This window comes from Cryptomeria japonica, chromosome 2 (genome assembly GCF_030272615.1).
Source record: "Cryptomeria japonica chromosome 2, Sugi_1.0, whole genome shotgun sequence".
Lineage (NCBI taxonomy): Eukaryota > Viridiplantae > Streptophyta > Pinopsida > Cupressales > Cupressaceae > Cryptomeria > Cryptomeria japonica.
The window spans coordinates 225,827,963-225,840,520 of NC_081406.1; the positions used below are offsets into that span (position 1 = coordinate 225,827,963).

The 12,558-nt window shown below is 36.5% G+C and overlaps 1 protein-coding gene across 1 annotated transcript; it reads left to right on the plus strand.

Moving 5' to 3' along the window:
• The first annotated feature begins 237 nt into the window (after positions 1 to 237).
• Positions 238 to 1,044, plus strand: LOC131048680 (uncharacterized). The gene is made up of 2 exons (XM_057982729.2): positions 238 to 837; positions 958 to 1,044. The coding sequence occupies exons 1-2, from the start codon at positions 238 to 240 to the stop codon at positions 1,042 to 1,044; spliced, it is 687 nt and encodes a 228-aa protein (XP_057838712.2).
• The last annotated feature ends 11,514 nt before the right edge of the window (positions 1,045 to 12,558 follow it).

Genomic DNA, 12,558 nt, shown 5'->3' on the forward strand with positions numbered 1-12,558 from the left:
AATTAGCATGAATCTATGGATCTTAATGCGTTTACTCATTATTAGAAACACAATTATTTAACGTCTTTTCATTCCCAAGAAATAATTCTTTCAACCAGCGGTTATCGTCTGGACGTTTAAACTTCTAAACATTGCCCAAATCATCCCATCATTTATAAGCTCTATAGATTTCAATTCACCTTACAATCTGCCGATCGATTTTCAGTTGCCTTAGTAAGTATTTGTTATCGTACGAACATGAGCTCCGATGCCATCCATGTACGCTTCTTCATAAATTCTAAAACTGGACTTATCGCATATGCCGAGGGTGGAGAGGAGTTTGCTAAACTTCTTTTCAGCTTTCTTGATGTGCCCATGGGTTGCATCCTCAAACTACATCACCCTGCAATGCAACTTGGCTCTCTCTCCAATCTGCGCGGTAGCGTAGAAAATCTGCCCCCTGACTATATGACTACGGATAGATCTCGGCTGCTCGACCCCAAATTTATAAGCAACTACCCTAAAATTCTTAGAATCGAAGGCGGAAAATATTATATTTGCCCTACTCTTGAACATTCGAGTAATAAGAGAATGCACAATTTGAGCTACAGCAGCGGACAGAAATGTAGATGCGGACAGCCTATGGACACCCTCGTTCAGCAACGCCAGAAGAGCAATGGCAACCGGGCCAGCGGAAGCGGGAGCAATTCTCTGCCAGAAATTCTTCCGTATATAATAACAGATGACCTCCAGATAATAGAGTATTCAACTATCGAAATTATAATGTTGCTTAAGAATCTCAATATCAAACATGAATCAGAACTTGTAAAAATTACTGCAATTGTGGACGGCACCAAGGTCAGAGTTATTAGATTTATTTCAATTATGTTCGGCTCAATTTGTTGATGAATTTTATTCTTACATGCTCGCTTTTGTTACAATATAGAAGTATTGGTAATTATATTAAAGTTTTTGCAGGCATTGGAGCTTGTGAAGGCTTCTCCGTATTCAAAAACTGTATTAAACGACGTTTTCTCTTTCCGAATTGATGGACAACTTGGATGATGATTTCAGCTTAGGCACAGACTTTCGTGCTCTATAAATTTATGGTGCTACATAGCTAAAATAGAATATAAGCTACATCCTTCAATTAAGCAGCATGTTACAAATAGTGTAGTGCGTTAGCATTTTTCATAGGGTAGTTTCTTCGAATTTTTCATATTAGATTGTTAGCATGTTTAATCAATTGATGAAAATGAAAATAGGTGCTGACATTTAATAAGGATTATATATAATCTTTTGGTCTTCTATATTTGGTGCTCTACATTTAACATCATATTGAAAACAGGAAAGTCTGATTATATATTCTATTAAAGAAATGGTAACATACAATGACTATAATTTTTTGAACTTGTGCATTTGTATCATTTTATATTTAGAGAGTAGATAAAATTTATATATATGTGATGAAGATATACTTCGTAAAAAATTTTCTTATATTTTTTTGTGGATGTAGTTTTTAATGGTGAACCACATAATTACTATGTTGTATGTGTCCTTTCTATGTAATAGTTGTTTAAATCAAAATTTGTATTTCTTTATCTATCTTTAATTCTCCACAATTGGTATTAGAGCCACAAATATTTTTTGAAACAAAGGAGGGGCCTGAACTGTAGAATTGAAAAATTCTTAGGCCAAAGTTTTGAGATACAAAATTTACAATTACAAGCTCTCCTAATTCAAAACAAACTCTCAATTGCATTAGATGGAAACTTGAAGAATCCTAAAAAAATATCTAATAAGGATTGGGATGTTTTGGCCAAGAAGGATGTGGCAACCATCAATCTTTTTCTATCTAATAGTATTTGTTTAGTGTTGTAACAAAGAAAATATAGCAATATATTTATCAGAACAATTATCCAACATGTATGATAGGGAACTGGCTAATAGACTTTTATTAATGAAGAAATTGGTCAATTTGAAAAACAAAGAAGGCACTAATGTTTCCAATAACTTGAATGAATTTAATACCTTGATCATCCAAATAATTTCTATTGACATTGATTATGAAGAACAAGTCATAGTCATCTTACTTTGTTTTCTCTTCTTGATAGTTGGGAAGGATTTATCATGACAATTAGTTACTCAATATCTAGGAAAAAAGATTCAATATAAAAACAAGCATGTTGAAGTTTGATGATGTTGCTACAATTCTTCTCAACAAAGCCATGGGTAGACAACATAAAGATAAATCATTCGAGGAAGGTTTTATATTAAAAAGTAGAGGGAGATCTCATGAAAGAGGAAAAGATAACCATAAAAGATGACCTAAATCTAGCAAGAGGAATAAATACAAGTGGTTGGCCTTCCTAAAGGTCAAAATTGTCAATCATTCAAGAAGGCAGAAAGTCAATTGAAGGAAATTGAGGTAAATACAATAGATGGAGATAATGGCATTGCACTAGTTATTTCTATAGTGAAGCTATAGTAGGTGTGTGAATTTTATATTTTAGAGCTTTTTTCCATATCACAACATGTTGAAAGTTCTTTGAAAGCTATCAAGAGGGTAACACTGGTAAGGTTTGTCTTAGAAATGATGAACCTTGTGACATTTCTGTCAAAGGATATATTTTATTCAAGTTAATAATAGAAATAGTTGGTTATTGTGGGATGTTTGAAACATACCTCATATAAAAAAGAACTTGGTTTTTGTGGGATAGTTGGATGCTCAAGGGAACCCTCTAATTCTCCTTCAATTCAGCACCAACAAATTCCATCTAAAAGTTCTTATATAAGCACATTTTTTTTAATGTTCTAAAATTCCTTCTCAATCATTGTCTAGTTTTCAAAGGCTTTAGTAATTTTATTCATTTATTCCAGCACACAATTATGGAGGGATTCATCTAACCATTCTTATGCCTTCTTGAAGACTAACTTCTCAAGAGTCTTTATCTTCTTGTTGGCCTTATGCAGTTGGGCCATCTACAACTTAGAGAGAATATTTTAAGTTTTGAACACCCTGCAAATATCATCCATATTCTCCTATATTTTTAGTAAAAGGATTCATTATCTATGTTTAGGTATGAAAATAGACACCTCTTCCTACTCCAAGGAATAGTCTTTAAGTGGGGAATAGGGAGAGGCATCCAACTAGGAACCAGGGTCAAGGGAAGAAGAGCTAGTATCAATGATAAATAAGGAATCATAATTATCGTTAGTATCATGAAAAATGAAGATCTAAATAGTGGTTAAGAATACAACACTAAATTATCTTTTAAGGACAGATGATGAACATCAACTATCATATTTTGGGTACCCAAGATAGAATTAGAGATCTCGAAGGATTTAGAATAGTATCAATGAACACAATTGTCAAAGATGAGGTAGTTACTCAGGTGAGTAGTGTGAGAGTTGTATCACATTAAAAGAGTTAGAGGATTAAACCCTAGTGTGGAGGGGTTTGATAGAATAAAAAATCTTTGAAACAAACTTATTTAGAGGTAAAAATATAGAAAAATATTTAATCTTCACATGATAATAGAAATGGATAATCATTGGGAATAAGTAAGTATGAAACCTCTTATACCCACCTTCCAAGGTAACATATCTCATGAGGTATTCTCCAACCCTAGCCCAAAAAAATGGGAGGTCTTCATAGTTTACCTTCTCCCTTTCAAAAAATTTCTCATGGCCTCCTTATAAATTCCTTTAGGTATTTTGACCATTTGCAAACCTTCATTAGGGATTCATGTAGTAGCAACAATGGTCTCCCTTGAGATCTTGAATGAAATGCCCTTAACTGAAACCACACCATTCTTACAAAGTTTTACAAACTCTAAGGATAGGTTTAGATCAAACCCCTACATAGGCATAATGTATGGGTAAAAATTTCCCATCTATAGATCTCCCAATGTTCTCTACGATTCTTTAAATTTTAATGCTCCATATTTCTACTTTAAACAAGATCCTCACACATGATAAAATTTGGTAAACATCGAAAAGAGAAATAAAAACCAAATATGAAGGAAGGGGATTATAGAAACACACTCTAGAACCTTAGGAAAAGAAAGTAATGGGCCTAAATGAAATTATAGTTACAGTGTAGGTGGGCTATCTCAAAGGTGACATCAAATTAATTGGAAATGTTATAAAATATAGGTGTAATGTTTGGGCTTTGTTAGTTTGAAGACATGAATCTTCATTCCATATAAATGAATCTTTAATTTGCATTTCCAAATTAGTAAGGAGATCCACTAACCAATTACCTTCTTTAAATACAATTATAACGATATGATTATGGAAAGAAATGATATGGTTGTAGATGTCAACAATAAGATCAGAGTGTATTTTGGAGTCTCAGAGAATAATGGAGCATGAGAAGTGGGAGCAGCAGGAGAAGAGAGAAGAATTGCATTTGAATTCAGGGTAGGGTGGGAAACCCTACAATGGATAGGAAAACTAGGAGGAGAATGGAAAGGAGGATTCCCAGGACTACTTGGATTCCTCTGAGCTGAGTGGAAAGGACCCGACAAATGGGGAACCACAATCAGGCAACAAGCCTATCGATCATAATGGATAAAATGGTGATTCACATGTTGAAGACACTCCTAGGCAGGAATCTATTTGAAGGGATAGCGTCCGGTCTTGGACTTCTCTATTTGGTGTCAAACCAAGAGGAAATTCCTCGCTCGCTCCAGTTGTAATATCTTAGACCTAGAAAAGGGAAGATTTGCTATTGATATTCAAGACCCTGTTATTGATCATAACATTAACCTTATGGGAATGACACTGGTTAGAAATTTTTTGGGCCCTAGACCAGATATTGATATTGTCAGGACTTTTGCCAAACGCAAATGGGTGCTTAAAGGTCAAGTTGAGATCACTTCTATGTCCAAAATGGCGCTGTCTTTGGTTTTCTCTTGCAAGGAAGATATGTCAAGAGTGCTCTATGATGGTCATGGGGTTATCGGTAAAGCAACACTAGCCTTGCAAAAATGGGCGCCTAAGATGGACCTAAATGAATCCTTTTTTGTTTAGGCTCTTGTCTGGGTTAGAATTCCTGGCCTACCTTTAGAATTATGGGTGGAAGATGTGTTTAAAGGAATTGCTAGCTGTTTCGGTGAACTCCTCTCAATGGACCTTATAACAATGGCTAGAAGAAGACTTACCTTTGCTAGGATCTGTGTGGGAGTTATGCAAGGCACACATATGCCCCTATCCATTGAAATCAACTCTAGATTGGGAAAATGGAACCAACCTTTGGAATATCAAAGTGTCCCTTTCACTTGCTTTCACTATAAAAAAGGACATACAACAAGGAAATGCCCTCTTCAAGCTATAAAAGAAAAAGAAAAGAAAGAAAAGGAAATGGAATGGAAAGAAAAAAACCTTGTTAAGCAACCTAAGGGCTTTGAAAAAGAGAAAAGAGTCAAAGAGTCCCAGAGTGTCATCATCCCTGACACGATAGAGAAACTAATGCAGAAAACCCAGAAATACCTTTGATTGATGAAGGTAAAATGGATCAAATAGGAAAAGACAATAGAGAGAAACAAGATACTAATCAGGAGGATCAAATAAGTGATAACCTGGAAGAAGGAGAAATACAGGTGGTGTTACAAGACAATGAGAAAGCAGATTCAAATCACATTTCAGAAAACACCAGCAGAGATGACCTCAGTAGAAATTATGAAGAATCCCTGAAGTGTTTGATCCTTTGAGGAATCTTGTTATCAGGATCACAACAATTTGAAGAGATGATAAAACCACTATCCAGCAATCACCAATGACCTCACTGCTTAATGCTAAGTAGGCTGAGGTCAAAGATGCCAACCAAAAGATAACCACCCAGAACATTCAAGAGGATGATTGCAATACAAATGAAGTTGCAGAGCAAAAGAGAGGGGGTAAAAAAGGGCCTAAATATACCCCTCAGGCTAATTCAGTCAAGACAGGAAACCAGACCAAAGTTGATATGGGTTTCAACCCATCTCCTCCTAAATGGAAAAAAGCAAGCCATATCAGAGATCAAGAGGCAAGCAAGAACATAGTAGATGGTACTCAAATTATCATCCATGAGGTATGTTCCCTAGTTTGGAAATGAAAATAATTTCATGGAATATACATGGACTAAACAATCCATATAAACAGGATGTTCTTAGAAATTTAGTTAGAGAACATAAACCAAACATTGTTATTATCCAAGAAACTAAATGACTAAAGAGAAAGTAGAAAAGATTAATCTTTTTAAGGATGGGGAAGTTTTCGATGGAAGCTCTGATGGTGCTTCTGGGGGCAGTGCTATATTCTAGAACCTAAGGCGGGTTTCAGGGAAACCGTTCAAGCAGGATAGCAATCTGGCTTTTATCAAGTTTCATCACATTGGAGATAGCACCTCTTTGCTACTAACAAATATTTATGCCACTAATATAGATTTCGTACAAGAAAATTTGAGAAACATATGGAAGCTATTAGGGTCCTTTACAAGGAGGATATGTGGAGTGTTATGGTGGGTTTGAACACCCCCCTTCATGACAATGAGAAATTTGGAGGTGTCCCTTCACAACTAGAAAGAAGAATGGATCTTTTGAATTTTATCAACAACCAGGGTCTGCATGATATTGAGATCCAAGGAGCCAAGTTTACCTAGATTAACAGGAGGATGGGAGATGATCTTATTGAAGTCAGATTTAATAGAGCCTTCATTTCTAATGATTAGTTTAACCATTATCAGTGCTCCCTCTTTTCTATCTCTAGGATTGGTTCTCATCATTTTACTATGATTTTTATTGCTGATAACACCATTTTTAAAAGATATTTCTTGTTTAGATTTGAAAGGATGTGGGCAGATCAACCTAACCTTGTGCATGTCATTGAGAAGTGGTGGTCTATTGATGTCAAAGGTACTGCTATGCATAGAATTGCTAAAAAATTAAGAAATGTGAAGGAAAATATTAGAAAATGGAATAAGGATGTTTTCATAGTTTTGTTTGCTGCCAAGACCAAAACCCAGCTGGAACTAAAGGAAATGCAGGATAAAATCCAAATGAGTGGATACAATGAAGTCTCAATCAAGGAGGAAAATGAAGTGTTAGTGAAGTACCACAATATTATCAGAAGAGAGGAAGAATTCTAGAAATAAAGGTCTAGATCCCTATGGATTAAAGTTGGGGACAAAAATAATAGATTCTTCCATATGACCATGATGAAACACAAGGATGTTAATAGAATATCGAAGCTGAAAATTGGGGGAACTGAAATGAGGAAGGATGATGAGATTGGGAAGGAAGATAGAAACTTCTTTACTTTACTTCTTTCGGCAGACTCTGGTTTAGATGGTCATTCTTAGAGAGCCATCCTTGAGAATATCCCTTCTACTATTAATGAGGATCATAACAACGCCTTGGTGGCCATCCTTTCAAAGGAGGAAGTTAACAAAGTAGTCTTTTCTTTTGACAGGAACAAAGCCTCAGGCTCAGATGGATTTCTGTTATGCTTCTTTCAAACATTCTAGGAAATCATCAAAACTAATGTTGTTAAAGGTGTGCAGGAGGTTTTTGGGGCTAGAATGATCTTAAAGGAACTTAATGCAACCTTCTTGGTTCTGATACCCAAATACTCGAGGGCAGACACTATGGATAAGTTCCAGCCGATAAGCTTATGCAACTCTTTCTATAAAATTATCTCTATGGTGGTTACTAGTAGGTTGCTAAGGATTCTTCCTCTGATCATCTCGCCCCAACAAAGTGGATTCGTTCCTGGCAGACAAATCCTTGATTCTATCATTGCTATCCTTGAAAACATTCATTCACTAGTGGATTCAAAAAAGAAATGATTTCTTATGAAGATGGATTTGTCTAAAGTCTATGATAGTGTGGACCGAAGTTTTATGGGTAGGGTGCTTGGAGATTTTGGTTTTGGAGTGAGGTTTATTAAGCTGATTGATAAACTCATCTCGAACCCTTCTTTCTCTTTCATTGTCAGTGGGGTTCCTTCCCCATTTTTCAAATCTTCTAGGGGTATCAAGCAAGGGTATCCCATATCCCCTATGCACTTCATCATTTTGGCTGAATGTCTGGGTAGATTTATCAACAACTTTGTTTCTTTGGGACTCCACTGTGGTATATCACTCTCTTTTGATTTTAGAGGTTGTACTTATCCACAATTTGTTGATGACACCATTTTAATGGGATCATCCACTATCAAGGAAGCATCTAATCTGAAGAACCTTCTCAATACTTATAGTATGGCTTCTGATGAAACCATCAATTGGGAGAAAAGTTCAATTTTCTTTTTCAACACACCGAAGGATAGACAAATCAGAATGGCTCAGATCCTTGGATACCAAATTGGTAAGCCTCCTGCTATCTTCCTTGCCTTCCCCTTGGTATTAGAACCCTCAGAGCTATTGTGGAATAGTCTTGTTGATAGATTCAATAGAAAGTTGGTTGGTTGGAAAGGGACCCTTCTTAGTCAAGATGGAAAAGTCCAGTTCTTAAAATCTTCCCTCCAGAGTCTTTTGGTATATGCTTTAAGCCTTCTTAAAATTCCTGGAAAATTTGTTGATGCCATTGAGAAAATCCAGAAAGCCTTCCTATGATCTGGGGTTGAGGAGAAAAAGAAAATGTCTCTCATAGCTTGGGAAAATGTGTGTAAACCCAAAAAGAAGGGGGGCCTGGGATTAGGGAATATCATAACTTTGAAAAAAACTCTTATTGCCAAACAAATTTGTAGAAATTATCAGAGAAAAGGAGAATGGAATGATATTTGGAAGGCCAAGTACTTAAGGAAAGTTCCCACCATTGATAATTTCTTGGTCTCAGATCAAATACCAAGTGGTTCTTTCATTTGGAATAGTGTTATTCAAGCTAAAGGTATTGCTAGTCTCGAAAATGTCTGGGTCATAGGTGATGGCAAGAAGGTGGAATTTTGGGATGATGCTTTGATTGGTGGAGCCCCTCTTAATAAGAATGCCTCTCAGATGCTCATCGAGAATTGTAAGGAGAAGATAGGTGCCAAAGTGGCTGATTATTGGAAAGATAAAAAGTGGGTGGACCTCAGATCTATTGATCCCAAACTCAAGCAAGTAAATTTAATGATCAATCATGTTGTCTTAAATACTAAAAGGGAAGACCACATGGTGTGGTAGGGGACTTCCTCAGGGACTTATTTGGTCTCTTATACTGTCCTTTTACTGGCACAATCCCAAGATCCTATTCCTTGCTGGGCTAAGGCTTGGTATCCAGGTTTGATTCCAAAAATCAATATTTTTTGTGGATCCTTTTGCAAAATAAGATTATAACCACTGATAATTTGAGAAAGAGGGGCTTTTGTTTCCTAAACATATGTTATCTTTGTCTTAATAATGAGGAATCTGTGAACCATATCTTTTTACACTATCCTTTTACCACTCCTACTTGGGGGATGTTTTCTCAAATGTGGGGGTTGAATTGGGTTTTACCAGAGGAAATGCAGGATTGTTTCAGAAGCTCGCATTATCACCATGGGAAATTTGTGGAAGTTCTGTTTTTCCCATATCATCTATGGGATATGAAAAGAGAGAAATAATAAAATATTCTGGAATGATATTAACACCTCTGAAGTGGTATGGGTTAAGATCTGTGTTGAGAATATGATGGCCAGGGGGGTGAATTGTTGTAGCAATAAGGAGGATTTTGAATTTCTCAAAAGATGGAATATCCTAGCCTTTTTGGGATCTAACATCAGCCAAATCAATAGAAAATTGTGTTGCCGGTCCTTTCCTCCCAATGATTGGTTTAAGGCCAACTTTGATGGGGTGGTGAAAGGAAACCCAGGACTTGTTAGTTGCAGTGGTGTTATCCAAAATGGGGCTGGCTTTTGCACTGGGGAGGTTGCCTATCTCTTAGGAATTCAGACCAATCATTTATGGCAAAAGCTATGGGTGCCCTTCAATCAATTAAATTAGCCTATAATTTAGGGGTCAAAATGCTATGGTTGGAAGGAGACTCTAAAAACATTATTAACTGCCTTCTAGGTAAACACTAACCATCATGGACTATCAAAAATATCATTGAGTCCACTAGGGAGATGCTTCAAGGGTTTAAAAAATGCCACATTTCTCATGTTTACAGAGAGGCTAATCGGAGCGCTAACTGGGCTTCCAATGAGGTGGTACAAAGCGAGATAATTATTACCTGGAATAGTGAAGGGGAGCTACCATGTGTGGCACGTGATATCTTAACGTATGAAATATTGAATGGTAAGCAGGGTCAGATTTGAAATCATTTCCTGAGGTGTAAGGAAATGTCGTAGCACCAAGAGTTGGTTTTATAGGCAGCCGAGAAGGAGGTATAGTTATCATTGTAGGTTCACTTCACTTGCTTTATGGTCATTTTTATCCCTCTTGAACAATAGCATCAAAAAATCCTATACATTTCGAGTGGGTTATCACAGAAAGTCTGTCGCAAAGAAAGGAATTAGGTGGGAATTACACACCATTGACATCAATAGCATTATGGGTGGAAAATGAAAGAGAACAAAGACTACTGCCATTGATAAATGGAAGAGCCATCTGCGGGTCTGGGAAATTCTCCAAGCTACCAAGATGACGAATTTCATGGAATGCATGCAGGAGAAATGACCTGAAATTACAAGAATCTTCAAGAATGGCTAGAACCAAGGCACTTTAACCATAGGAAACAGGAAGGTCAAGGTGACAAAAATGATGATTGTGGAGGTAACGGGTCTTCCAATGAAGGGCATCAAGTTTTATAGGGACATAAAGATTTCAGATGCTGTCGTGAAGAAATTTCAGAAGGATGAGGAGGAGAAGGCTAGACTGGTGAAGGACAACCATACCTACTTCTCGCCATAGGTAATTAAATTAATTTGGCGAAGGGTTTTTCTTTCCATAATGGAATTTATCACGCTCAATGGTAGATACACTAGGGTTTATAGCTACCACTTTGTCTTACTTAATCATTTTAGGTATAAAGATAAAATTTCTTTTCCATATTATCTTTTCTATGCCCTTAATGTTGGGATCAAGGATGCCATATCCAACCCTAGTATCAACCCTGCAATGCATGAAGGTTTGATGGTGATTTTGTATAATGACATCAAGAACACAACTGTCCAGCTGAATATAGCTAAGATCTCCAAATGGTAAGAGGAATTTGATGACTCTAATGATGAGGAAGGCGAAGGCTATGAAACGGAAGATGAAACAAAGGATGATCCCCAAATTGTTGGGTCAAGAAGAAGAAATAAAAAAATAGAGCAGGGGAAACAGAAAAAGGGCCACCCAAAAAGAAGCATAGAGGGGAGGATGAGGATAGATGGTATGAGGAGGATTATGAGACTGGCAACGACATGGATACTAAAAGTGAGGAGGTCCAAAACCTGACGAGATAGAAGCATAAAAGAAGAATCCTAAAAATAAGGAGGTGGGCACCAAGGAGAGGTCGCCTCTCCTGACAGAGTCTAAGGATAAGGGCTTGATGGGGGAGGATACAACCACCAAAGAAGCTCAGAGCTTGGATGGTAGGGAGGTTGGACTAGAAGTGAATCTTGATACTACTGGTGATAAGACCCAGGAAGAGCATCACCTGGATATTGATATTTGCATCAATAATGGCATGGATAGCTTCAAATAGGTGGTCCTCCAGATGCATAAGGAAATTGCAGGCATTAAAATTAAGTAGGCCCAGGAAGTAGGTAAAATCGAGACTTTACAAGCTCTAGGATCGAGAAAGCCCCTCCCTGATTGTCTCAATGAGCTTACTAAAGCTATTTGTAACGTAGAGGAGATTATCAACGCTAATCACAATAGCTTTCTTAGCCTGGAGAACACAACAAGTGCCACTGAAAAGAGACTTGATGGAGTTGATAATACACTCAAAACAATAGGTGAGTAAAGCCATAAGATTCCTAAGGTTGCCTCATCCAGCATGAAGGACCTCATCAGTAAGCTGGAGAACTACCATGGGGATAAGGCAATGACAGGCATTATTGAGGTTAAGGATGACACCCCAGATGATAAGGATAGAGGGTTCGGGAGAAGGACAAGGGCGAGAAATAAAAAGTTGTAGAGCCATAGCAAGGAAATTGAGGATATCAAGCGGATAGTTGATAATATGGAACAGTTGGAGCTGGAAGCAACATAAATGCTTCAAAACTTAACCTAATATTGGGTTTCTAATAGTCCTTGTTGTTTTTGATCTATTGTCTCTTGTTTGCTGGTATTTTGTTCATCAGTTGTCTTTTCTTAGTGTGTTGTATTTTTTGTTTTATTGTGCTTTGATGTAAATCTTTAGATCTTTTGGCTATAATGGGTTTCAGGGGCCCATCAAAATCTGTTTTCCCATATTAAAAAATAATAAGATCACAAATCAGCCAATTGAGTTTTTCCTTGTCATTCAAGATATTAATGATGTTCAAAGAATTATCCTCCAAAAAATTATTTTTAAAAGTGATCTATGAAAATAATTTATCTAATTAAATAATATATTAATAATTTAATTAAAATAGAAATTTTTTAGAAATAAAAAGGATTTGACATATAAATATAAAATTTCTATTAAATAATTAAATAACAATGTT

Bases quoted from the DNA above. Each gene is read 5' to 3' on its own strand.
- LOC131048680 (XM_057982729.2), top strand. From the start codon at position 238: ATGAGCTCCGATGCCATCCATGTACGCTTCTTCATAAATTCTAAAACT. The intron at 838-957 runs GTCAGAGTTATT...AAGTTTTTGCAG, and splicing joins CAATTGTGGACGGCACCAAG to GCATTGGAGCTTGTGAAGGC.